The 26,176-nt window shown below is 37.0% G+C and overlaps 2 protein-coding genes across 2 annotated transcripts; one reads left to right on the forward strand and one right to left on the reverse strand.

The window, feature by feature from the left end:
- Positions 1-3,324: 3,324 nt before the first annotated feature.
- acer2 (alkaline ceramidase 2) lies at positions 3,325-17,232 on the reverse strand. The gene is made up of 6 exons (XM_028452308.1): positions 16,849-17,232; positions 16,365-16,479; positions 12,395-12,536; positions 11,721-11,858; positions 6,644-6,781; positions 3,325-5,432 (listed from the first exon to the last, which is right to left on the reverse strand). Exons 1-6 carry the CDS (start codon positions 16,960-16,962, stop codon positions 5,246-5,248), a joined length of 834 nt encoding a protein of 277 aa, XP_028308109.1. The 5' UTR covers positions 16,963-17,232; the 3' UTR covers positions 3,325-5,245.
- Positions 17,233-19,127: 1,895 nt separating this feature from the next.
- On the forward strand, positions 19,128-26,039 carry rps6 (ribosomal protein S6). Its single transcript, XM_028455500.1, has 6 exons — positions 19,128-19,195; positions 19,757-19,888; positions 21,193-21,403; positions 21,725-21,871; positions 25,297-25,454; positions 25,907-26,039. Exons 1-6 carry the CDS (start codon positions 19,190-19,192, stop codon positions 26,000-26,002), a joined length of 750 nt encoding a protein of 249 aa, XP_028311301.1. The 5' UTR covers positions 19,128-19,189; the 3' UTR covers positions 26,003-26,039.
- Positions 26,040-26,176: the final 137 nt, after the last annotated feature.

A 26,176-nucleotide genomic window follows, 5' to 3' on the forward strand; every position in this document is an offset into this window, starting at 1 on the left:
AGTGACATTTTCCACGTGCCCGTCACTAAATTGATTTGTTTTTACAGATACATTTTAAATACCGTATTTTTCGGACTATAAGGCGCACCGATTTGTTGTTGTTGTTGTTGTTGTTGTTGTTGTTGTTGTTGTTATTATTATTATTATTATTATTAATAAATAATCAAATAGTCAGATAAGATAAACTTTATTCAACTCATTAACAATAACTCTCAACATTGTTCAGGTTTAACACATAAAATACAGAACAATACACTCACTTTTTCAGTTCAGTATGTTGAAGCACAGTAGTTAATTTCATACATAAGGCGCACCTGATTATAAGGCGCGCTGTTGATTTTTGAGAAAATTAAAGGATTTTAAGTGCGCCTTATAGTCCGAAAAATACGGTACTTTGTAGGCTGCTGTTCTCTGTCCTCATCAGGAGTCCAATTTATTCAAGCTTTTGTCAAAAGTCTATTCGTGAGGTCAGGCACTGATGTTGGACGTAAGGGTTTTCTCACAGTCTACTTTTCGTCACAAAAGTGCAATTTCTCAGGTTGTGATCAATACACAAGTTCTGAACTGAACTTGCTGATCCACGTTCTGATTTGCTCACAGTTATCAGGTGAGCATGCAGTGTTCATGTTAAACTAACAAAGTGCATGCCTTACACACACACAAAAAGCAAAACAGAAAAATTCACAATGTTGGGCACATTAAATGGTCCAAAATACTTTAGTATGTTGAAGCAATAAAAATTATTTCACGAAAACTATAAATGACATGTCAGACTTATATTTGTCTATCAGAGTGGTTCTTAGACTATTGTTGCACCACCCTTGGAAGAATGAACATTTGTCTCAGCTGCTCCATCCCAACAAAATTCAGCAAAATTAGTAAAAACAGATAAAAATTGTGAATATTCTTCAAAAATTGTCAAAAATAATAATGAAAAATAACCTAAAATGTGCAATAATACAATAGACCAAGAATAATAATAATGAATGTTAATAAAATGGGGGGGCACTCACCTTCCCTGTCAGGATGTCAACCTATCAGAGCCATTGATCCCTCACATTATTGCACAGTTAACTCCTGGCAGAGCATCATGTGTCATGCTTGAATGTGGTGGTTTAAAGTTCTGAAGCTGTTGTTGTAGATTGACCTCTGATGACTATGCTCTGTGATTAAATACTGCCCTGTACTTTGTGGCTGAGATGCATTTGCCTCAATAGGTTTGTTGAAGTTTAGTCGACATTGTCAATAACTTTGGCAATATATTGGTGATCACTTGTCAAATATGATGTATGTTTGCCCTGAGGACACAAGGAGATCCCTGGAGGTGTGCTGTAGGTTTTTGGTCCAAGTCTTTGACCGTTACTCTAGGAACTGAGCGAGAGTGCTGTGTAAAATTTGACAGAACATTTAGATTCATAGGTTCATAGTGTTTTGACTAAAAAGCTATACTGACAACAAAATGTAGTCATCAGGACTATTTCAGTTACAGTCTTTAGTCAACTAAATCTGTTTCTGATATAGTCGACTAAAATATAAAGCATTAGAGTTTATGCATTTTATTTTAAAGATTCAGTTAGTATTTATCAACCTATTATGGGGTGCTTTTAATGTTGGTAAATACACACAGACAGATTTGTTGTGATAAATGCGTAAGACTACATCATCACATGAGTGGTGATTGGATTTCGTCCCCTGTGATTATCATTATAGTTTAGTTTTTATAAGTCAGTGAAAATACCAATATATGTTTATATGTTTTAGTCAATATCATTGTCGATGAAAACTTTTAGTGGACAAAATGAACAGTGCTAAAGTGGAGATAGAAATATTTAAGATTCTAATTACATTTTTCAATTTTTCAATTTCAATTTTTCCCCTGAAAGTCAATTACAATTACGTTCTCAATTACTGGAGTACAATTACAATTTGACTCACTCTTATTCATATAGCGTTGTGATGATTGTATGTGGTTTTGTATGTGTGTACAATGTCGTTTTAGCATCTTTACATCTTATTGCATTGATTATAAAAGTTCAACTAGGGACAACAGTTGGAATATAGCAATAGCTATAAGCTCTTTGTACAAAACATCAGTTACATTCACAGTATTGTTACTCTGTAAAATTGTATTGTCCCTATTTAAAAAAAGATCTATTATATGCCAACGCTAACACCTAACCCTTACCATCTGCATGGATGTAAAGATTCACACACAGGTAGTGGGAAAGCTTGATATGAAACATATTTTCATAATTGTCAAAGACGCATGTTTAAGTCATAGCACTGTTTTGCCTTTGATGGTCACACTTTAGTTTAGGGAACACCTATTAACATTAATTCATTGCTTATTAGCATTAGTGACACATTGGCTCTTAATTACTCATCATTAAGTACTTTTTAATGCCTTGTTCTTATTAATGCCTTATTATACACTTAATGGCAGTCTTGCAGTCTAAACAGGGTAAGGGTTAACGTTCACCCTAACATATTGATGTTCTAATTCATATACAACAGCTTCCTTACTTACTACTAATAAGCAATAATTCTGATGTTATTGAGGGAAAACTCTTAGTTAATGGCTTAGTGGTTGTACATATAATAAGGCCGCGCCGAATAAGGCATTATTAAATACTTCATGACTAATTAAGCGTGAATATGTTGCTAATTTCCATGCTAATAAGCAACTAATTAATGGTTAATTTGTGTTCCCTAAAGTGCTACTAAAAATATAATTGACAATTTTTATAGAATTTCAATGGTAATCACAATTACAAAGTCAATTATCTGAACTCAATTACAATAGCAACATTTTTTTTTTCAATTCCAATTACGATTATAATTACGCCATAACTGCAATTATCAATTACATGATAACAATTATAACTGACCCCAACCCTGGTTTGAATAGTTCATTAACTCATGAGGAGTGCAATGGTTTTTCTTGCAGATTCTCATTTGTTCATTCATCTTGTGTGCCTACTTTAACCTGGACTGGACTAAACGTTCACTTGCTGACTAATATGTCCACCCGACTAACAGTTCATTACTAAATAAACCCAGTGGTATTATTTTTGATCAGTTCTCATTCTATAAATTGATTTTTCAACGTCTTTAAGGTGAAATAAGAAGAGTGCAAGGGATTAAAAAAACCACAAGATTGAGAAACATCGCCACCTTGTGACAAAGCACAACACCTGCACCATGATGTGTTATAACTCAGGAATTTGCAGCGTGAAAGAAATAAGTTATATCATGTTAAAAATTAAGACATTTATTCACTGACTCATGAAAGACAAAACTGGGAGAGAAAAAAACAAAAGTCACTCATATTAATGTCTTAGTTTATTTGCAGAAAATAAACCACAAAAATTCCGTTACAAAATTTGTTTACAAAATGTGATAATTTATGAAAATAAATATATTTGTTTAGTACATCTGGTTTATCATTTCAATCACAGAAACCCCAACCTTCACTAATATCAAATTGAACATTAAGTCCTCACAATTCAAAGCATAGGTGTAACTCATTCATGGGTTGTTGTTGTTTTTTATATATTTATATCTTCTTTGCATAACACACAAACAACAATATTCATAGATCACCAGTACAATTCAAAATTAATTGCAGCACATTGATAGCAGACTTGGGGTTTGTTCCAACCAGTGATGCATGTATAGGTTTCACCTGAAGTATAAACAGGTTTGGCAATATAAAATAGAAATATGAAAAATGAAACATGTTTCAAAAAAATTCAAATTTTCTTCCAAAAAACAAAAAATTCTTTAAATTTAATAAAACTATAAAATAGTCTTGAATTCCTCAAATTTTGAGAAAAAAAATATATTTTTCTTTGTAAATTGGAAACTTTCATTATGAACCATCATCAGTGCAAAGGAAATGTAGCTGTAGCCCCTAGGCAAGAAAACGTATCGATACGCAGCATTAGGAAGGTAGCTAAAAGTTCAATGAGGGAAGGCTATGAACATCTTGTAGAATTTGCATTTTGCACAATGTCCCTTTAAAAAAAAATCTATAAAATAAAAACTCCTTCAAATTCCAATGGATATTAGGTACACGGTTTGGTTTCAGGCTTATCTGAACGTACACTGTACTCCTTAGATCCCTTTATAACATGATTTAACTGCTAAGCTATTCTTCATGTTTTAAATCAATAAAAGCTACTACGCACATACTGTACACAAAACTAACATTATCTTGCCTGGTTAAGGCTTCTTCATCGGTTTTGATGCTTTTTGGCACAAAATACAATTGGATGAGAGTTCTGCTGGGAGTTCAGATGCCAAAATAAAGAGTGGTTTTTAGTATCAAACCCAAGCATTACATTGATTGCATCGTGTTGTTAAATATTGCATGCAATTTGCCAAAGGCCAATTTTACATTCATCGTTTCATTCTCAATAATGGGACATAAGCAGAGGGTACCACTACATTCAATAATACTCAGATTATATTTCTTCTTTAGAAAAGAACTGCATTACACTGTTAGTACGCCAATATGGACAGGGTTATGCTATGTATGCTTGTCATTGAGGATCCTGAACAATCAGAGTAGCATGCTGACATTAAAACACATCTGCAAATAAGTCCACTATGTTTCAAACACGTTCCACTTACTGGCTTGACTTGCTGAAGGCTGGTCTAACTGATGTTTTACATGCATCGCCTCATCCAACATTTGAGAAACAAATACATCTTCTGAAGCAGACTGGCAAAGGATTGGCTAAGCAATAATATCAACCTTCAATGTATATTGCATTGATCAATTACTGTATACAGAGCTGATGGCACTCATGGGGATGCTTCATGTCTGCTCATATAAGCACCAGAATGCTTAATGAGAACTTCTGTGCATTAAATTACAAACACTTTAAATGTAAAGAGATCACATAATCATGTAAAGCCTGAGAATTTGATTTGGCATGTTTGAATGACTTTAAAGCTTTCTTAGCTTTGATCACTCGACGTATCCTGTGTCAGATGTTACACCAATTATTAAAACACTAGGTTCTCTGAAACACTTGCATAAACACTGCTACGGAACAAAATACAGGTTACGTATGTTGACAAATGGGAAAAAACAAAGGTCAATCCCTGCAATTGTCAGACTGTGCGAATCGCACATCTGAAAAAGCACCAGAGGAGGCGACTCACACGAGACGCGTGTGCTGGTGGGACATGATCAGTCAAAACCGAGCCAGCTGAGCAGCAGCAGCTTGGAGCCGCTTTATGTTACCTTAACAGCAGCCTTTTTATGAACACAGAGCAAGCACACGTATGGCACACCGATGAACGCCCATTTCTCATTGGGCCAGAACATGATGACGGGGCCTCGCTCTGGGGCCTCTGTCGCAACATCGAAGTAGGCGAAGCAAACACAGCCCAAGTAAGAGGCCAGACAAATGAGGATGTGCCTGCGGGAGCAAACAGACCTGCATTTAGGTGGGACAAACAAAGTCCACGCAGCAAATAGGTCTCTGTTGGGATTACAGTTTACACTTGATTTCTTTACTCTCAATATTTATTAATAATCAGGCAAACACTTATTGTCAACAGCCTTTATTTTGTTTTTGTTGTTCTAGTGCAAGTGTTTGCGCACATTTACTCCAGTAATACACAGAAATATGTCTTTTTTTCATTAACGAGGAGCAACATATACTCAAGTTTTTAAATTTTGACAACAAAAAAACATTTGAGGAATTTTAGGCTGCCAGCAGGGTTGGGGTCAATTACATGTTTCAGTTACAATTACGTCTTCAATTATCCATGTTCAATTACAATTAAATTATGATGATTATGTTGACCCACATCTTTTAAAATTACAATAAAATTACAATTACTTTTTGGGCTGGTTAGAAGAGACCTTGCTGGTCACACATGTATTTTGTAGGAAGGGACAAGGCTGGCCTGAGAGCAGTGAGTGCTATGTGGTAAGTGTAAGCCATAGTTTTTATTGAATTTCCATGCCAATTACAATTACAAAGTCAATTATCTAAACTCAATAACAAATACAACAGCAACATTTTTTTTTCAACTTCAATTTCAATTATGCCATAACAGTAATTGATTATCAATTGTGCAATTACAATTATAACTGACCCCAACCCTGGCTGCTACCCCTGATAATTTGATAGATGATTTCACAGAATTTCTAAGATCAATGAATCAAAAATGTTTTGCTCCAAAAAAAGGTCAAAATTGCTGCTTGAGAGTTTGTTTTTATCTCTACCGTACAGACTCCATTTTCTTTTTTTTTTATTTTTGTGCATTGCAGTCCCAGAAACTGGTGCAATGAAGTGTTTTTACTTCATTCTAATATCACAAGGAACAACGGGAACAAACTTGAACAAAAAATTGTGTCAAGCAAATTACTGTCGTCTTTATCAGGCGACAAAAACTAAAAAATCATGATAGGATGGACTCCACATCCCACAATGCAATGTGCAAAAATGCCAACAAACTGAGTGTTCAGGGTTGACATAAAAACAAACTTTCAAGCTGCAAATTCAACCGTTTTCCTTTCTTTTTTTAAGTAAATCATGTTTGATTTATTGATCTATGAGGCACACACTATTATGTCATCGAATAAAAAGTTATTTGGATTAGCAGCATTGAGATGACCTACCAGGCACAGTGTAGGTAGGGAAAGTTGACAGATGACCACATTTCACAAAATATCCTGTCACTGATCCAACAGAGCAGAGCCAGCGCCCACCAGATCCCTGAGATCAGACCCAGCTTGAACACACGATGATTTTCACACCTACAAACATTAACGTGCAAGAAAAACATTTCACTGTCGCGTCCACAGTTTATTTTGAGCTGGTCAATAGTTCAAAACAGTAAGAATTGTAGGTGATTTGTACAAATGGAGCTCTGGAAAATGTGAAGCCTTCAGAAACACAAAATATATAAACATCAGTGACCAATACTATCTGAAATGCTTCAATTAAAAATTGTTGGGTATATAATCCTGACACGGGCATTAGCAGTAGTATGTAGTAAGCAGATGAAGAAAGTCACATTAAACAGTTTGCAAATTAAAAAACAATGGCGTATCACAGACAAAGACCTTAAAGTGTTTTTTCCATCTGATGCATCATGATTATCAAATAACTATTCAGCTTAAAGCAGGTTTGGAGGTTTCCCTCCTGACATCACAGACCCCGGTCTCCACTCCAGCTACATTTAACTGCAAAATGATCCCCAGAAGTGATACCACTAACCTCCAGAGACGTGCTAATCCACAGCGCCAATGATATCCTATTCTTAGCCCTGTCCTTCTTAGACGTGACAGATCCAGTTGAAGGAGACAGAGCGTGCAAAAACAAAGGCATGAACCTCAAGGCCAAACTAAACTTTCCTGATGATGTTTAGATCAGTGGTTTTGTAGCACCAAAAAGCTGGTTAGATCATATAAAAGTTGAAATATTGGTATGCAAATCGTAGGTGCAAAAACTCTCTTTAATCAGGTTTTTTACATCCTTCTGGATGATCATGCCACCTGACCTCTGTTTGTCCATTAGAGGGAATGAGGCTTTAACAAATAAAGTGATTCAAACAAACATGAGTAATTTTTTCAGTCTTGCCTTAGGGGAAGCAGTGGCAGATCAAGACCAGTGCTGGTCAAGTTTTTCTCTCTCTTATATAACAAATACATGAAGAAAGGAAAATAAATACAACCATGTCACAGCTACCTTTCACCAACAGGAAACTCTGGAATAGATGGACCATGATGAATTTTACCAAAGGGAAACAGACCATTAAACTGTCATCACTACACCAGTTTTAATAGATTTTGTTACCATGGGGGAATATCCTCCTGACTGTACATCAAGTATGATATTAGGGGCTCTGTGGTATTATATACTGTACATACTGCTCTAGGTCAACCAACTCCACTTCCTGCCTTTAGACTCCAATCACAAAACATCTCCAAGTAGCCAGATATCTGAACATCAGCTCACAGATTACAAAGGTGTGTCTGTGAAGGAGCATGATGGGAAACTGGGATGCCTTTGAACACAAAGCGACAGTGGACGTGATGCAGAACCACGGTGTTGAAAGCAAAGATGGGCTAAGGAAATGATCATCATTATCCAAAGCCGGGCTGAAACCTAGTGAAAAGGAAAAGACAGCGCCACACACTCAGCGAGAGGAAGAGTGGAGATGGAATCAATCAATGGTGTTTAAAAGCAGACAGTAACCTATTGATGGATGTAGAGCCAGTGATTATCAGTTGATTTTCATTCATTACCTCCAACGAGGAGGCAATATTTTCAGCAGCTTTTGTCTGTCTATTAGCAGGATTAAGTTAAAAGTACCTAACAGATTTTGAAAAACAGGAATTGTGATCAGTGAGCCTGACAACTGATGCATTTCCCATCTTAAATTATATGGAAGTGAAGGCAAACCCTGTATAGAACACCAGTCTGTCACAGGGCCAATATATCCAGACCACAGACTGTAAAAAGAATGGACGGGACAAGCTCCCCGGTGAAGTGAAGCTTTTTTAGATTTTTAGAGCTCCCCCTGCTGACTGGCAGCAATATAGGTCATAAATCAATGATAACAGATGGGATGTGGGTCAATTTGTAAAGTTAAAATACTCGTCACATAATTTTTTTCCAAACCTAAACTCTGCTGTGATCATTAGTTATTATCACCCTACATTGTGTTCAAGTGCTCATTTTTCTGTGAAGTTTGTTTTAAATAAGTTATTTGAGGTTGCGTAGCTCTCTTTGTGAATAGCAGTTATGTCGAGAAGGAAAGCCGAGACGCCATTTAACTAGATATTTGCGTTGAAATATATCATGGTTTTGTACTAACCTCTATGATCTGAACAAGTTGTCGGTAAAATTTTTCAGCGGGAAAGATATTTATGTTCTTGGCGTAGCTGAGCTTGCGTAAGTCATCAGGGCAGTGCACTAAATGGACGGGGGGGGTGTTACCAGGGCACCTCCCATCGGACCCTACTGCGCAGACTCTATCTCCAAATGATGTCAAATTTGCAAGATGGATGCGCCACTAAACACCGTATTTTGGCTTCAAGAACGTTGAGTGGGGGAAAAAAAGAAGAAGAAAAAAAAAGAACGTTGAGTGGGAACAACTACAGTTCACGCCCACTGATTCAGACACACAACAGTCACATTTTCTTAATCCTATCGGAGTCGTCGCTTAAGTATTCAATGGTTGGTGTTGACGATTATTGTCATGTGGATGTGTGTGTAAGTACTGTTTTTGTAATAATAAGCCAATTGTTTTCTTCTTATACAGGCTCACCTTCAAGTGGTATATATGTATGATCCCCAAGACTTTTTGGGAAAATATTCTACGAACTGGCGAGACAAAAGTTGAACTTTTTGGAAGGTCTGTGTCCCATTACATCCGCATTTCAGAAAAGGAACATCATACCAACAGTAAAATATGGTGGTGGCAGTGTGATGATCAGGGGCTGTTTTGCTGATTCAGGATCTGGAAGACTTGCTGTAATAAATGGAAACATGAATTCTGCTGTCTAAAAAAATCCTGAAGGAGAATGTCTGGCCATCTGTTAGTGACCTCAAGCTGAAGCAAACTTGGGTTCTACAGCGGGACAATGATCCAAAACACACCAGCAAGTCCACCTCTGAATGGCTGAAGAAAAACTAAATGAAGACTTTAGAGTGGCCTAGTCAAAGTCCTGACCTCAATCCTATTGAGATGTTGTGGCAAGACCTTAAAAAGGCGGCTCATGCTCGAAAACCCTCCAATGTGGCTGAATTACAACAATTCTGCAAAGATGAGTGGGCCAAAATTCCTTCACAGCGTTGTAAAAGACTCATTGCAAGTTATCGCAAACAATTGATTGCAATAGTTTCTGCTAAGCGTGGCCCAACCAGTTATTAGGTTTAGGGGGCAAACACTTTTTCACACAGGGCCATGCAGCTTTGGATTTTTTTTCTTCCTCATTAATAAAACCCTTCATTTAAAAACTGCATTTTGTGTGTTTACTTGTGTTATCTTTGACTAATATTTAAATTTGTTTGATGAACTGAAACATTTAAGTGTAGAAAACATGCAAAAAAGTAAGAAATCAGGAAGGGGTCAAACACTTTTTCACACCACTGTGTATACTGTATATCATTTACATTTGATGACAGTATAAACCTGGGGTTGTCTTTAATACTTTTAACAGGTACTAAACTTGTTCTCAATAGTAAAACTTGTTTTTCAGCATCAGGTTCACAAGGAAGCAAACATCCTTCTGGAGGACAGGGAACCATTGATTAAAGAAACAGGAATTCTATCCCACATAACAAAACAGAAACATGTCATTTCAATCGATGACGAGCATGAACAGTAATGTACTAAAATGTTAAACAATGGATGACTCACGACAAAGTTGCGAGCAACAGCTGAGGGGAAGAGTAGCAGCAGAACATAACAGAAGAAACTATACAGGATATACACACACACGCAGGGCTTGTTTTTTGTTTTCTTTCACATCGTAGGAGCCTCTGATTAGCCTGGAACGGACATGCTGTCATCTGACAGAGTGTGGACAAAAGGTCAAAGGTGACATGTCAATGTACTGTGGAGCACAAATACCAAATTTTACAAGTGCTTACCCGTTTGCTCTGTTAAAGGCTCAGGAATTACCAGCCAAACACACATGAAGGCAGGGTTGAGCTCAATTCAAATAATTAATAAAATAATTATAATAGTAATTTTCAATTACAATTACAGCTTCAATTATCCATGTTCAATTTCAAATGATTGCGACAACCAGTGTTTTTTCTAATTACAAATATTATAATTATTATTTTCCCCTGAAAGTTAATTACAATTATGGTCTCAATTACTAAAGTCCAATTACATGTTTACTATTTCTTTTTTCATACAGGGTTGTGAGGATTGTGATGCATTTATTATCTTATGTAAAAGCTCAACTAAGCCCAACAGTTTTAGCAATAGTTATAAACCCAATGTACAAAACATCAGTTACATTCACAGTATTGTTACTATGTGTATCATCCCTAGAAATAAATTAAATTATAAATGATATCCCAACTCTAACCCACTAACTCCTAACTCTTTCCTTTAACCCATGTATGAGTGTGGAGTGAAAGAATAATGCCATGTAAAGCACTTTGAGTCACCAAAATAAGGCGCTACATAAATCCAATGCATTATTATTATTATTATTATTATTATTAAGAAAAAAACTTAACATAAACATAGTTTAATATTTGTTAACTACATACGTGTAAGCCGTTTTTGTTTATATTATAATGTGACAGTTTTTATTGAATTTCCATGGTAATTACAATTACAAAGTCAATTATCTGAAGTTAATTACAATTCAATTACGATTACAATGGCGACAGATTTTTAAAATTACAATTAGGATTATAATTGTGCTATATTTGTAATGAATTATCAATTATGCGATTACAATTCTAACTGACCCCAACCCTGCATGAAGGCGTTTAATCCTGCATATGAACACCAATAATGCAAAATGCCCTTTTCTCAAGGAGAGTTTTCAACAGCACAAACTAATGGTTTATTCATTACTTTGCATGTGTCAGACACATTTGTTGCTCTAGAAGAATGCCTCTCAGCAGGTGAGTGACAAAAACGGAAGCCACTTTAGTGACTAAAATATCACACTCACCTGCCTCCCCCTATCTCTGCTGTCTGACTAAGTGTTTACAAACCTTTTGAGCTCCGTGATGAGCAGCGCAGTGCATGGGATGCCCAGAGTCATGAGTGATAGCGAGTTGACAACCGGTTTAACGAAGGCCAAGCCAGTGGTGATCCCCGACAAGATGCCAATGACCACTTTAAACCTCGACCTTGTTCAAGGAGAAGAAAAATATTAAACATCAGAATGTGCAAATCAACCTGCAAACATTAGATTAAACACTACAGCTTTCAGGGTTGTGTGATTAAGCAAAAACTCTTAGAAAAAGTCAATGACAGAGCAGCCATGACAGCTCTGACAATGGAAAGAGAAGTAAAGACATGTGATGGAGCTTTAAATTACTGGTGTCAGCTATCTCGGACATGTCTAAAATTAAACAGGAGAGTCACACATCATGTGACTAAACTGTGTCCGACAGAGAACTCCAAAGGAAAACCTGCTTAGAATTGTTAAATCAAGGTTGTTGTGTTTGCTACTACAACACCGCAGTGAATGCATCTAATGCCCCCAGCTTATTACCTACCATGTATTCAAACAATGATCTGAAAGGATTTCCTCAGCTTACATTATGGAAATCAGCAAATTAAACTTAACCTAGAGGTAAGTACAGTACAGTGTAAAAATCCTGTATGTCCAAAAATGGACATTTTGATATTTAAACAAATAAATAAAACATCATCAACATACCGATCCCTCCTAAACATCCTGGGGAGGTATCTCTTGGGAAACCACATAGCAATGGCACACATAAGAACCCATAGAATGGCCAGTTCATCAAGCATTTGACCAAGAAAGCTGAGGGTTGCATGGAAATAGGTTGATCCGATACCTGGATGGATGGAAAAAACATTTGCATAATGTTTAGTTAAAACGTTTATGCAGATCTCATATTATAAGCAAGTTTTGTTAAACTAATTTTCAATTAAATTTACTGTGCTCTTTTCAAAGCATATCGGCATTGATCAAACCATATTGTAACAAAAAATGCTAAATTTATCATAGCAAACAAAAGGAAATGTACAATAGATGGAATTATTGCTTATAAGGGAGCCATAGTTTAAATTTTGTTGATGTCAGTTTCTATTTTTAGCCTTGTACTGCCAGTGGTTTCACAATCCACAGGCAAATGTGGTGCTTAACTAAAGCTACAGTGCACTGAACATACTGAAAAGATGCAAATGGTAATCAAATAAGCATTGCACAATTAGGCAAAAATCTGCTTTTTGTCTATAGTTTTCAATGGAAGACATTGCTTATGTCTGCCATTTTTGTAGAAATGGGACAACTTTTAATAACTGGAACTGAAGAGTTGCTGAGCATTTGGAAGTGCTGTTCACAGACGGAAGGTTCTGTGCCCCTTTGTTATCATGGCTTTGCAGACCTCACATTATCATCTTAATCTGTTGTCATAGCAGGCGCTGCGAGGGATTCCAGCATTTCAACGGACTTTTCACCCAAAAGCGAACGCTGCTCCCATTCTGAGTCTGTCAGTGCACTCCCTCCAGCAGTCACAAAGGAATGCCCAGCAGAATCAAATCGGCACTCATTTTACAAAGAACTTGCACAATCACTTCATTACCCTTCTCAATTTCTAATGTCTAATATACCATAACTAGTTTTTGGGTGTGTTTTACAATAGAAGACATTGAAAGGTGAGGCTCTCACAGAGAACAATGGGCTGTAGGAGTGAATGTGACTATCTCTCAGTGTTAGTTTGGTAGAAGGTGGACTTGTTTGAGGCTTTTAGTGAAGAAAACCATCTCCTTTTACAGATGCTTCTTCAATTTTGATCATTCTGATAATCAATGCAAAGCATGACATGATTGAAATGTGAATGTTTTCCACACATATCCAACTTTGAGAATATAAGCAACATCCATGTGTTGTTATTTTAAATTTTTAAACAAATAGCAAAATCAACACTTTCAGTGACGCTGGTGCAATAAAAACACTGTCCAAACATTGCCCAGGCCACAGAGTAGCAACTCCATGTTGTTAGGCTAGGCTTGTTTTTCAACTCGAGTCAAAGATCATCAACTGTATCACACACGAAGAGGGAGGACAGCATGGGACTGTTTTCACGTTCTAACAGCTGCCAGATACCAAGAAATGTAGGCCATTCAAGCCACAAGGGTAATTGGTGGTATGAAGAGTCAGACGTAAAGTCAAAAGCTGCATTCATGTCTATTAAATAAGTCCAACAAAGGAGGCCCTTCTCCACAAACAACCTGACAAAAATGACTGGGTTTAGAGACTCAGCGATAGGGCCCAGTTTTACGATCTGCCAAAGTCAGATATGCAAATCATACATGGCTGTTCCAAGCTTCTTCTTTCTTTCTTTTTTTTTTTCTCTTTTTTGACACATTGCAGTCGCCTCTTGGACAGATTGGAAGACTGCTGACAGGGAAACCTTGGTGTTTCCAAAAGCCCACAGAGGGAACAAGGCACTATAATGTCTCCCACACTATAGTGCCCATTTATATACCGTGGCACTGGCACCCTTCAACACGTGACTGGTGCTTTAATGCTGATGAAAACAAATGCAATCTGCAGCTCTTTTCATGCAGTCAAGTGTTTTTCTCCAAGCATGCAGCTGCTCTTTAGGACGATCAAGACTTCAAATCCATAAAGAGCCGTGTGAGGAGGATTAGCAACTAATATTTTTACTCTTCGATACCTTTTTAAAGGTTTGTCAACTTTAGAGTGAAATCTTTCACATCTGTTCAGTGCTATTACCTAATAGGACAATATATATTTAGACATTTTCCAGATGACGAACCCTCACAAGGATTTAATATATTTTGTTAAAGTTGCAAAAAAAAAAAGGATAAAACTTCAACTTCATATTTTGAACAGTTGGTTACAAAACTGCTGAGCAACGTAACAAATATCTACAGCAGCAAAACACTGTCAATGAGGTCAAAGTCAAACCGATACAATTATAAATAGTTAATCAATACACAAAAAAGTTATATAAGAATCATAAAATGTATTATTGCATACAAGGAGATACAAAAGAATGTTTGTATTGTCAGTAAAGTACTTTTCACCTCATTATATACAGTATTTAGTCATTTAATCAACACTGTGGTAAAATCCTTGAATTTATTGTTGAAAGCGCTTCATTTCACGTCATAACATTGTGTTAACTTCAAGGTTATTGGCACACTGACATCAGGATTTGACTGTTTGGTGATTCTGTCTGCACAAAGAAGGTAGATTTTCTAGATGGATCTTACCCGTTAGGTCCAAGTTTTTACATTTTTCTTCTTTTTTTCAGTTTTCACTTGACGGAGTCAAAATATGACATATGCTAGATAATTCGAGTCTGTAACAGTAAGTGTGAACGTGCTTAGAACTGTTTCTGTGCGTTCAGTCTATGATGAACTAGCACTTTAATGCAAAAAAGCCATGAGTGGGACGATATACAAAGTATACAAGACGATATACAAAATTTGTGGATAGGATTAAAAAAAATGCCATTTGAAAAATTAACTAAACTTTTATTTGACTATAACGCTGGTCATACTTAGATACCCGTACTTATTCTGGGCAAAAAGTGTCACTCTGAAAAAATTAAAACCAAATCATGTCATCATCAAGACATGATCTTGACCACAATATCTCGATACCACTTGTAGCATCAACCATGTATATTGTGACATTTTAATTAGAGATACACAGAATATTCGGTAACCGAATATTGCAAAAAAAAGCCACATTCGGCCTTCGGTGGAGTGAGTTAAAAACAAGGCCGAATAGTAGCGTGTGACGCTATCAAACAACGTGCAGTGGCGCGGTGAAAAGGACTATAATTCATTTGTGGTGGGTTTGACCACTTTAATGCACTTTTGGTTTTTTTTTTGGTTTTTTTTAATGCATGTTTTGTTTTATTTGAAGGCCTAATATAAATGAAAGACTTTGTTGTGTTTTTTAAAAAAGCAAAGGCTACTGAAATATTTTAAAAATGTCAGAATATTCAATAAAAATGTACTTTCTTTAAAAAACATGTCAAAAAAAAAAATTCTAGGCTATTTATGCACTATTAAAAAAAATAATGAAAAACTTAACAACCGCATTCGGCGTTTTATTATATCGGCCACAAATTTTCATTTCAGTGGATCCCTAATTACAATATTGAAATATCTTCTTTGCACAATATATTGTCCCACCCTTAGCTGATCCGAGCTTCTATCAAATTTAGCCAACTGTGGGATTGCCTAATTTTCCCCTGAGCTGAATCCCAACATACATATTTTGGAATCATAGTTTGTTTGTTTTGTTTTTTTGTTTTTTTATGGAAACAGGCTATGGCTACAAAACTCTCAACCCATCAGAACAAAGATTCTACCAAGCCTTAGTCGGAGTAAGTCTAAGATTAGATAAATAACATTAGATAAGACAAATAACCCATATATAGACTGAATCAGCATAGACAAAATACACTAAAGATTCATTCTTTCTGTTATCCAGAGACAGAACCCAACCAATGAGTGAGTTTGTAAAGAAAGTTTTTGTAACAGCCTGTAGTTAGAGTGGTTTTTATACACCTGTAGGCTACAATCATTGAAACCATTCAATTTTAAAGCAGCATTCATTCATTCATTGCATTGCTGGACATGTGCTGGGTGAAGAGGTCCTCGTGCAGCCAACTTACCGACCACAACCAGAAGAATCCATATGAGGTAAATCCCACTGTTGAAATGTGTTGCATATTGGCGGAACAAGCACATTAATATCGGCGGCAAAACAAAAAACAAAATGTTGCTGATCTGTAATGATAAACAAAAGAAAGCAGTGAGCAAAGAAAAGTCCATCAGGTGTAAACTGATCATGTAGCGAAAAGGACAACATGCTGGTCTGCAGTGACCTCAGGGGCCAACAGGCAGTGGAAATGGAAAAAAAAAAAAAAAAAAACTTTTAACCTGATGCTGACCATTAACATTATGATATAGAAGCTGAAAAGTGGGCAGACTCTTATAAAGTCAATGTAACTTATAACTGCACATGGCTGTTCATAAGGTAATGTTAGAAGCCATTAGAAAGCTGTGCATTAGCAGGAAAAACAAAGGCAGGGAGCAGTAAACAAAGCTGTATTATGTAAAAGAAACAACAAAAGCCCATTGACAGGCAAAACCGACCGTGTTGTAAAATTCAGCGATGCTGGGATAAATAAGGTAATTGCCTTCACACCAGTCCACATCAGAGCTGCCAGCCTGCAACTGGTCCCAAAAAATCAGATTAACGCTACTCATGTCTGGACTTATTCTGTCGTATGGACAGAGCAGGGCACCAACGGTCCACCGCCGGGAGCAATGGAGATAAAAATAAAAATAAATCCACGGAACACAAACGGACCACGACGTGCCAACACGCTAAAAATCTCTGAAAGAGGTCCGACACCTATGGCGTGTCCGTGGTTGTGATATAGTGGAGCAGTGGTCGCTGCGGAGCCGCATTTCTCTGCCGTCCTTCGTCCACAAAGCGTCGTGACGCTCCGCTTCGTTCGTGTACTACTGACAGCTGCTGGCTGCAGCCAAAGAGTGGATGAACACAGCAAGAGAACTCCCCCCCCTCCCTACACTCACATGTGGTACTACAACAACACCATTGTTGGCTTCTGGAGCCATTATCATCCCCTTAATAACACAATACGACCCAAGTAATGGAAAATAGTGAGACTTTCAAATATATCAAATATAAATACTTTGCAGTTTTAACTTGATATTACAGAATGTTACAATACCTTAGAAAACAAGTTTACTGTGATTAGAGGTGTCGATTCACTTCCAATACGATACTGATATCGTGGCCTTGAGTATTGTCCGATACCGATATTGATCCGATACAATGTTCTCGTACTCTAAATTAGCTATATTTGTGGCAAGAACTAAAGGGAAGAACCAAAGGGTATAGTTTAAGACTCTACCCAGATAGCACACATACGTCTCGCCGATGTCGGCCTCAGAATGTGCGTCGGCACTCTACTCCTAATGCGTCATTTTGTGTGTTTTTCCCCCAAAATCGGTGATACCATTTGAAAATTGTAGAATTGTAAAATATCGCTTCCATGAAGCGGTTTTTGTGCTGGATCTTTTTTGGCTATGCTGCTGAAAATACATTTATGATCATGAACTGTGTCTCTCTTTATTTTGTCCACACATAATAAGCTATTTAGTGGTAGTATATTTTTGTTGTTGTTGTTGTTGTTGTGATATTGCCATATTCCTATCAGATTTAAGTAAATACTCGACTACGGATATGGAGATATTTACTAAATAAAGGTTACTATAAGGTGTAGAGAGGCCGCGCTGAGCATCTTTAATTCATCGCCCAAACGTCGATGTGTCCGCGACGTCTGCCCAATGAGCAAACGCTCTCCATAATATGTCTCGCCGATGCAACTTCATTCATCGTGCCGACGTCGGCGAGATGTATGTGTGCTATCAGGGTATAACCTGTGTTTTTGTTTTTTTTTTCCAAAACCTAAAAATAAAAAGAAGAATAAGTGCATGTAAAAACCAAAAATAGGCCCAAATCATTGCCACCTCTTAGAAATTTAAAAACCAAGACAAAATTAAAATACTAGCTCTTTTTTTTTTTTACTTTAACCCAATAAAAACCATCCCAGAGCCACATGATTTTCTGTAAAATTAGCATATTCTCATTTTGTGTGCGTGTACGCCTGTGCGTGTGTGTGTCCAAAGACAGGCAATAATGGTGAGGGTTGTAGAAGAGCCATCATCTAATCAAGTATTCATTTCCACCTGTTGACATGTCTACTACATGTCCTTCTCCTCCATGACTTCACTGTATGTTCCACTCTTTTTCATTATAAATACAATATTTTATTACTAATGCAGTTTTTATGCATTGCTGTGACAGACAATTACCTTTACCTGAAGACAATTAAAATTGAATTACACATATTTTAAAATGTATTACAATACATAAAAATCAATAGAGAGAGGGCCTTTAAAAAGCTGAAAAAACAAGCTGCTGAGTACAATTACATGAAATCAAGGTCGATTTAGATCAGCCTGAGAACCTGGCATATGATATATCTAAGTAAGCTATATTATATGTTATATGATTTATATGATATAGAACATATACATATCGTATATGTTATATATGTTATTTACGAGGCAAAAGGTATTGCCGGAGAGATATATTTTGCCTCTTAAAACAAATTTTATTTGATGTATTTCTTGACTTGTTGTTATAAAGAACGGCATTAGTGCTTTTAAAAAATGGAACAAACCAACAGATTTTCTTTATATTATTTGTGTTTGTTTCTTCTTGTGTTTTTTGTGTTGTAGTCTCTCCTGCTCTTTGTTTGATGTGATTTTATAAAGTAATTCGAGAAAAACTAGTGAGTTCGGCAATTCTCGCGATACCACATAAGACTGATGTGGGACCACAGAGCGGATATCCGGTCTCTTTCCCGTGGCAGACCGTCGATTCGGTCGGTGTGGCAATATGAAGGTACGATGATTTCTTTTGCCTTTAACTGCACTTTCATTGTTTGTTTTATGAAAATAGTGGGTTCCGATTAAAGCTATCTTAGTCCATTGTGGGTCAGTATAAGTTGATACATATATAAATACATATTAGCGCAGGATGATCTTAGATTGTGCCGGGAGTTAGCCTACTAGCCAGAATGTCTGTAAAAACATGGCGGCGTGCAGTGACAAACGTTCAATGGCTATAGCCTTTAGCTTTTTAAGAAGTTGAATTTCAATTGACCTATTGTATATTCTGTGTGTACACGAAAGCTTTAGCATGCTGTGGCTCGCACCGCCGCGCTTATTGCTAAGCTAACATTAGCTGAGCCGGGGTTGGTGATATCAGGCCTCAAGCCTTTGTGGATTCGGATTCTAAAGCTCAATGAAATCTTACATTGATTACATTTAAATCCTTATTCTGCAACGCTCTGACTTAAAGTTAAAATGAGTAGGTAGAATGCTAGTTACTTTATTTACGTTACGTTATTTAACTTGGAATACTTAAGATAAGTCTTCAAACGTGTGTCTGTCTCTCCTCCAGCTGAACATCTCTTTTCCGGCTACCGGCTGCCAGAAACTGATAGAAGTCGATGATGAGCGTAAGCTGCGAACCTTCTACGAGAAGCGTATGGCCACCGAGGTGGCTGCAGACCCTCTGGGAGACGAGTGGAAGGTAATTACAGTCCCAGGGTGTTAAAAAGAAGAGTAAAAGCTTTGCAAGAACAGAAAACTTGATAGGTTGGTCCAATCCTATGGCTTTATATTCAATAAGACTTCCTCAAAATCTTTATATTCTCATTGATGTGATTGTACATGATGTATAGAGTCTCTGATTTTTTATTTTTTTTTGCTTAAATAATTTCCCTGTCTCAGTTTACCATTCCTGTAATTTTCTTTCTGTTTCATCAGCTTTCCCTGCTAACACAGGCTAAACTTTCCACAATTGTATTAAACATCCATATACAGTTAATGCGGCAAAATAAGTACACGCTGAGGTCACCCCAGCGTTTGCATGATATTTAAAATTCAGCAATTTACTTTACTTACAGGAAATAAGTAGAGATGTCCCGATACAACTTTTTCACTTTCAATATAATACCGATATTGCAGCCTTCCGTATTGGCTAATATTGATAAGATATCGGCACCGAGTGTGAACCACAGTCACCTGTGGATAGAAGCGCTTCAGCGGAACATTTTATCTCAGAGCTTATATCTGTGATTTTAGATGCAGTCTGATAAAATCTGATATTGGTTTTTCTGGGAGGCTCAATCAAGGTTTAGGTTAAGATTTTCCTTCCAGGCAGATTCTCTATAATGTAAATCTTCAGGCCGCTCAAATGCTGCTGTGATTTAAACTCAAAACATAGCTTTTGTAATTAAAAGTTGACCCAGATTTTTGTCAATGTTGTGAATTTTATTGCATTAAAGCACGAAAATAAGGCCTTGTTTTTTGTATGATTTTTGTCCACCTTTGGATGCAAGGGGCGTCTCTCATTGTGGTACAACTGCAGCTTTGATACTTTATAATTGATTGTAATTATGTAACTTGTTTTTTATCATTACATTTGATGTGTATTAATTGTTGCCTGACTGATGAATTGATCCATCTATTTTGTATTTTTCCTATTTTATTCAATGGGGAATATTGAACGTAAGTTTGCTTGACATGTGGCCCATGGGCTGCTATTTAACAGCTGTAAAATTAATGATTTTGATTTATCTCATGGCACACCTAGTGGTTCCTTTTTGACTAGTCTGTAGTCATTAGGGTGGGACAGTGTGATGCCAAATTAACTGAAGAGTTTCCAGATGCAATCAGTCTTTCCCATGGCTGATTGAAACAATTTAACTCTCTCAATTATATAAACTTGGACAGCCCACTGTATACTAATTAGCCTGACCTTAAAGTGAGACAAAATTCAGTTGGCTGTCATATTTAATTCAAGTAATGTGTAGGGATTTTGTGTTTTTGCAGGGTTATGTGGTGCGCATCAGCGGAGGCAATGACAAACAGGGTTTCCCAATGAAGCAGGGTGTTCTGACCCACGGTCGTGTGCGTCTGCTGCTCAGCAAGGGCCACTCTTGCTACCGCCCCCGCAGGACTGGCGAGCGCAAACGCAAGTCTGTGCGTGGCTGCATCGTTGATGCCAACCTCAGCGTTCTCAACTTGGTTATTGTCAGGAAAGGTATGGGGGCTGTTTAGTTATTTGTGTATGTATATATTTTAAACAAAGCCCTATTTTTGAACATTTGAATGGCACACCAGTGGATCCTTGTTGATTAGTCCATAATCATTAAGGTGGGACAGCGTGTTGCCAGAGTAACTGTGGAGTTGCTTACCAGGTGCGACCAAACCTTTTTGTGGTTGGTTGAACTGCATTGCTCTGTCATTGTTGATAGTAATTAATAGTTAGATAAGCATTGTAATTAAATGATAAGATGCTCATTATTCATAAACAATTTTGCAGTTTATTTTAGTGAGCTTTTTCCCCCTGGTCCTTCTTCAGGTGAGAAGGACATTCCCGGGCTGACTGACAGCACTGTCCCCCGTCGCCTTGGTCCCAAGAGGGCCAGTAAGATCCGTAAACTCTTCAACCTGTCTAAGGAGGATGATGTCAGGCAGTATGTTGTGAGAAGGCCACTGACTAAAGAAGGTAAGCTAATGTCTTTATTGACTAAATGACTGCTTCTACATCTGATGGCTATGTAAAAGTACAACTATACCCAAGGGCTGGATACAGAATACCAGTGTGTTGTTTTTTACCTCCAGCAAGGTGGTCATATTTTCTGTATGTACTTATGTATGGCACGCAGTGAGAATGCGAAGCAAAGGGATGTTGTTTAAAAGGTGATGGTTTACAGTAGCATGAAGCAAACATTTGAAAGGATATATCCTAAATCGTAGAGCTGGGCGATACGCCTGAAGTGTATCATGATGTAAGCGTTTCATATCAGTCTATCGATAATTGATTTGTGTTTTTAACCTATTCAAAATAAGGACCAGAAGAAAAAAGGCCACATTTAAATACTTTTATTTTAAACATAATCTTGAACAATTAAAGAGGACAACAGAACTAACATCTCTGACATGAAATAAATGGCAGGATATGTATTAAGAACATATGATGGCAATTTTGGCATTTATTTCCTAATTTATAATTCAATTACAAAAAATATCTTAGTGTTTTTACCGTTTAATATGAACCGCTGCTGAATCTAGTTTATTTTATATCTGATGTCACATAAAGTTATGGTTGATAAATATCTCTGATTTTCTATAATTAAACCAGATCAGACTTGCAGTACTAACAGAATATTTAGGTGTAATAACCACAATAGCTGCATTACTATGTAATGGGGCCAGCTTTGTCTGTGATCACGTGAAATGTTTTTTAAAATTATTGCGTTTCTCAAGTTGGAACAGATGAGTAGTGACTTTAGTTTTAGGTTAAACATGTATTTCACAAGTGTGACATGTCAGCTTTTATCCTTCCATACAAGTGTTAAGTCTTACTTTAAGTAAATCAGTGGCTCTTTGTGATTTGATAATAGTAAGCCGTGTACTGTTAACTTGGTCTTTAACTTTTATGAATAGGTGAGCATTAGCTCTTAGCCCAGTCTCTGTGTCGGTGGGTTAGCTTAGCATGCTTTAGTGGAGTTTCCGGTTCATAATTGTTGTGGGCAGCGTGTATCTCTGTCAACGTGTTTGTGGGTACTTTGGGTGGATCTGACGGATGTTGCACTGGTTCACTTTGTCTGGTATCTGGTCTTAAACCAAGTAACGGTCTATGATGTACCAGAGCACAGCAGCTTCAGGTAAACTGTGACAAGCAGAGCTGTGTGTGTCTCTGAGAGTGGGGGGAGGGGGAGCCCTTTGCTTGGGTCATCCTTTCAGATGGTAAAACATGAAACTACTAATGTACACAGCTACTTTGGAGCGGCTCAAGCTTACATCTCCCAGAATGCCTTGTGGTTCTGGGTCGAACATTTTTATCGAACATTCTATTGCACATATTTTCTATTGATATCAATTACATCTCTATTGTGATATATATTGTTATATCGCCCAGGCCTATTAAATCACCTAAAATCGATGCAAATAAGAGGGGGTTCATATTGATGAAGCACAGTACATCTTTCGATAATCTGCTTAAAAATTGGGGGGTGACTGTTTTAGCTCCGCTTGGTTGGACGTTTCAATGTCTGAAGAGTAGCAGCGGAAGAAGAGCTTTAATAAGGCAAAAACAAAGACCCAGTCCGAACCCCTTTCAACCCAATATTACTCACGTCCATGCACGCAAGGCGAGTCAGCATCCATTTGTGCGTTTTTCTCTCACTAATTAAAACACATCACCTGATTCTCCGCACAATGTCTGAACCCGGCCCGAGTCTGTGGTTTAACCATCGAAAAAATCCTCAAGATGTGATCCACACACAGCTGAAAAATCAATGATTTTGATTTATCTCATGGCACACCTAGTGGTTCCTTTTTGACTGGTCTGTAGTCATTAAGGTGGGACAGCGTGATGCCAAATTAACTGAGGAGTTTCCAGATGCAATCAGTCCTTTTTCATGGCTGATTGAAACAATTTAACTCTCTCAATTACATTAAATTGGACTGCCCACTGTATACTGATTAGCTGGACCTTACAGCGCGAAGAAAAATTCAGGTGGCTGTTATACTTAGTCATGTGTTGGGAATTTGTGTGTTAGCAGGGTTATGTGGCGCACATCAGTGAAAAATATGTAAATTCCATTTTCTTACATTTTTATTGTTTTTTTTTTTTTTTTTTTTTTTTTAAAGTTCAACTTTGCATGATGAAGAAATGTCCAGTTTATCTTGGTTTTAGAGTTCATATGGTTTATAAGAAGAAAATGTATTGACAATTTAAAGATAATAAGAATATGTATTTTAACTCATCTGTTTTTTTTTCTCCAAAAATGTATTCAAATCATAAGTGAATTATTTTATTTATTTTAATTGCGATTTCAATCTCATCAGTAATTGAGTGTATCCTTACACCCCAGTAGTAAATAAAAAAAATCAAACGACAAAAGTTCTGAAAATTAAGATGCAGAACAAGTAGAAAAGGGCAAAAAAAAACTTGTATTGGAGAGTAGAGCCGGGTTTGTGGGGCTTGACAATGACTCTTGTCGCTGGCACTGTTATCCCTCACTGGTCTGACCAGGAACGTCCACGTTAGACTAGTTCAGTTCACAAATGAAGCCCACTGGATCCTGCAGATGTTTTTCCTGGGTTGTAAATCTGAGCACTCTCAGTTGTGAGCCTTAGCTTGGTGGCATCACGCTGCTTCAGCCCTCATGGTTGGATGGTGAGCAGTGACTTAGCATGTCTCCCGTTGGGTTGTGTGAGCAATGGGGAACTGTATAATGCATATTTAGTGCAGTAATTATCCTCTTAACTATTAGATGATGTGATTAACAGTCACGCTTGGGGGGACAAAAATGTACCATGAAGCGGTTTTAAAAAAATACTGATACATTTTTATAAAGTGCATAAGGGAACTAGATGATCTTGGCCTTGTGGAAAATGCATTAATCTATTTATGTTGGTGGAACTGACACTCTTTGTAATGTCTTGTAGTTTGCTGGTTATGTGTGGTATTTGCTTTTTATTTAAATGTCATGGTTACTTAGTGGTGATCATGTGAATGCAATTTTGAGAACCGTTCTTAACCTTATTTGAGATACAGAACCTTGCAAGCTTCACCTTTGCATTCACTAAACCCTTCGTAGTTGGCTAAATAAAATGATTTTTTTAAAAAAAAAAAGGTGTTTAATTCACAAATGTGTGAGTCTGGGCCAATTTTTTTTGCTTTGTTCAAAACACTTTAATTTTTCTAAATTAAACTTTAAAATTGTTTTCTTTCAATACACTAGTTCATCATGGACATTATCAATTCTTTTCATTTGTACTGTAAAGACTCTGGGCCAAACCCTTGAAACTGACTTAACTAAACCCTGGGGTTTGAGAGAACCCAGGTTAATAACCACTGTCTTAAATAAATGACTAAATAAAATCTTATCTGAACATTATCTGTTTTTCTGACCTTGCCAGGCAAAAAGCCCAGAACCAAGGCTCCCAAGATTCAGAGACTGGTGACCCCTCGTGTGCTGCAGCACAAGCGTCGCCGCATTGCTCTTAAGAGACACCGCACCCAGAAAAACAAGGAGGAGGCCTCTGAGTACGCCAAGCTGCTAGCCAAGAGAATGAAGGTCCGTCTTATCTATTTCTCAGTTGTGCTGCTGTTATAAGTTATTTTAAAGCTGCTTTATGACTTCTTAGGGTGTGACAATCTGAAGTTAAATAATATCAAAAGGAGCTATGCCGCCTCAATCTTTTGTTTTTAGGTGTAAAATGTCAAATGTGTTTAATCTTGTGGACTAATCGAGATAAATTCACTTAAGATGATTATTTGCAGTACATTAAACAAGTTTCAAAGTAAATTACATTTTGATGTAGTAAGGAAAAACAAAGCATAAGTTCTTGACAAAATGTAGGTACGTCTTTATAAACAATTATCATAAAAAAATACTGACTTGTCTGTGGATGTAATTGAAGTTGATAGTAGTGGTCTAAACTTTTTCATACTACCAAATGTCAAGATGTGAAGGGCTCTTGAATTACTTGCACATTATATGATGATTTTTTTCTCTCTCTAAAACAGGAGGCTAAGGAGAAGCGACAGGAACAGATCGCCAAGAGGCGCCGCCTTTCTTCTCTGAGAGCATCCACATCCAAGTCGGAGTCCAGCCAAAAGTGAAATCCAAACATCAAATAAATTCTGTTTTGCTGAAAAATGGTTATAGCATTTTTTTTAAATCTTGTATAAATGTATTCAATATAACAAACTTGTAAACTAATAGGACTGTCTAGTGTACGTTTTTGGTTAAATATTAGTGACATGAAAAACCAAGTGTAACTTAATGGAGTGCTG

The sequence above is a fragment of the Gouania willdenowi genome, chromosome 1 (assembly GCF_900634775.1).
Source record: "Gouania willdenowi chromosome 1, fGouWil2.1, whole genome shotgun sequence".
Lineage (NCBI taxonomy): Eukaryota > Metazoa > Chordata > Actinopteri > Blenniiformes > Gobiesocidae > Gouania > Gouania willdenowi.

Excerpts from the sequence above, each read along its gene's own strand:
- acer2 (XM_028452308.1), bottom strand. The coding sequence starts at position 16,962 with ATGAGTAGCGTTAATCTGATTTTTTGGGACCAGTTGCAGGCTGGCAGC. Across the intron at positions 12,537-16,364 it reads GATTCTTCTGGTTGTGGTCG|GTATCGGATCAACCTATTTC; the intron begins GTAAGTTGGCTG and ends CCATCCATCCAG. Across the intron at positions 11,859-12,394 it reads AGGATGTTTAGGAGGGATCG|GTCGAGGTTTAAAGTGGTCA; the intron begins GTATGTTGATGA and ends TCCTTGAACAAG.
- rps6 (XM_028455500.1), top strand. Across the intron at positions 19,889-21,192 it reads CTCTGGGAGACGAGTGGAAG|GGTTATGTGGTGCGCATCAG; the intron begins GTAATTACAGTC and ends GTGTTTTTGCAG. Across the intron at positions 21,404-21,724 it reads CTTGGTTATTGTCAGGAAAG|GTGAGAAGGACATTCCCGGG; the intron begins GTATGGGGGCTG and ends GTCCTTCTTCAG.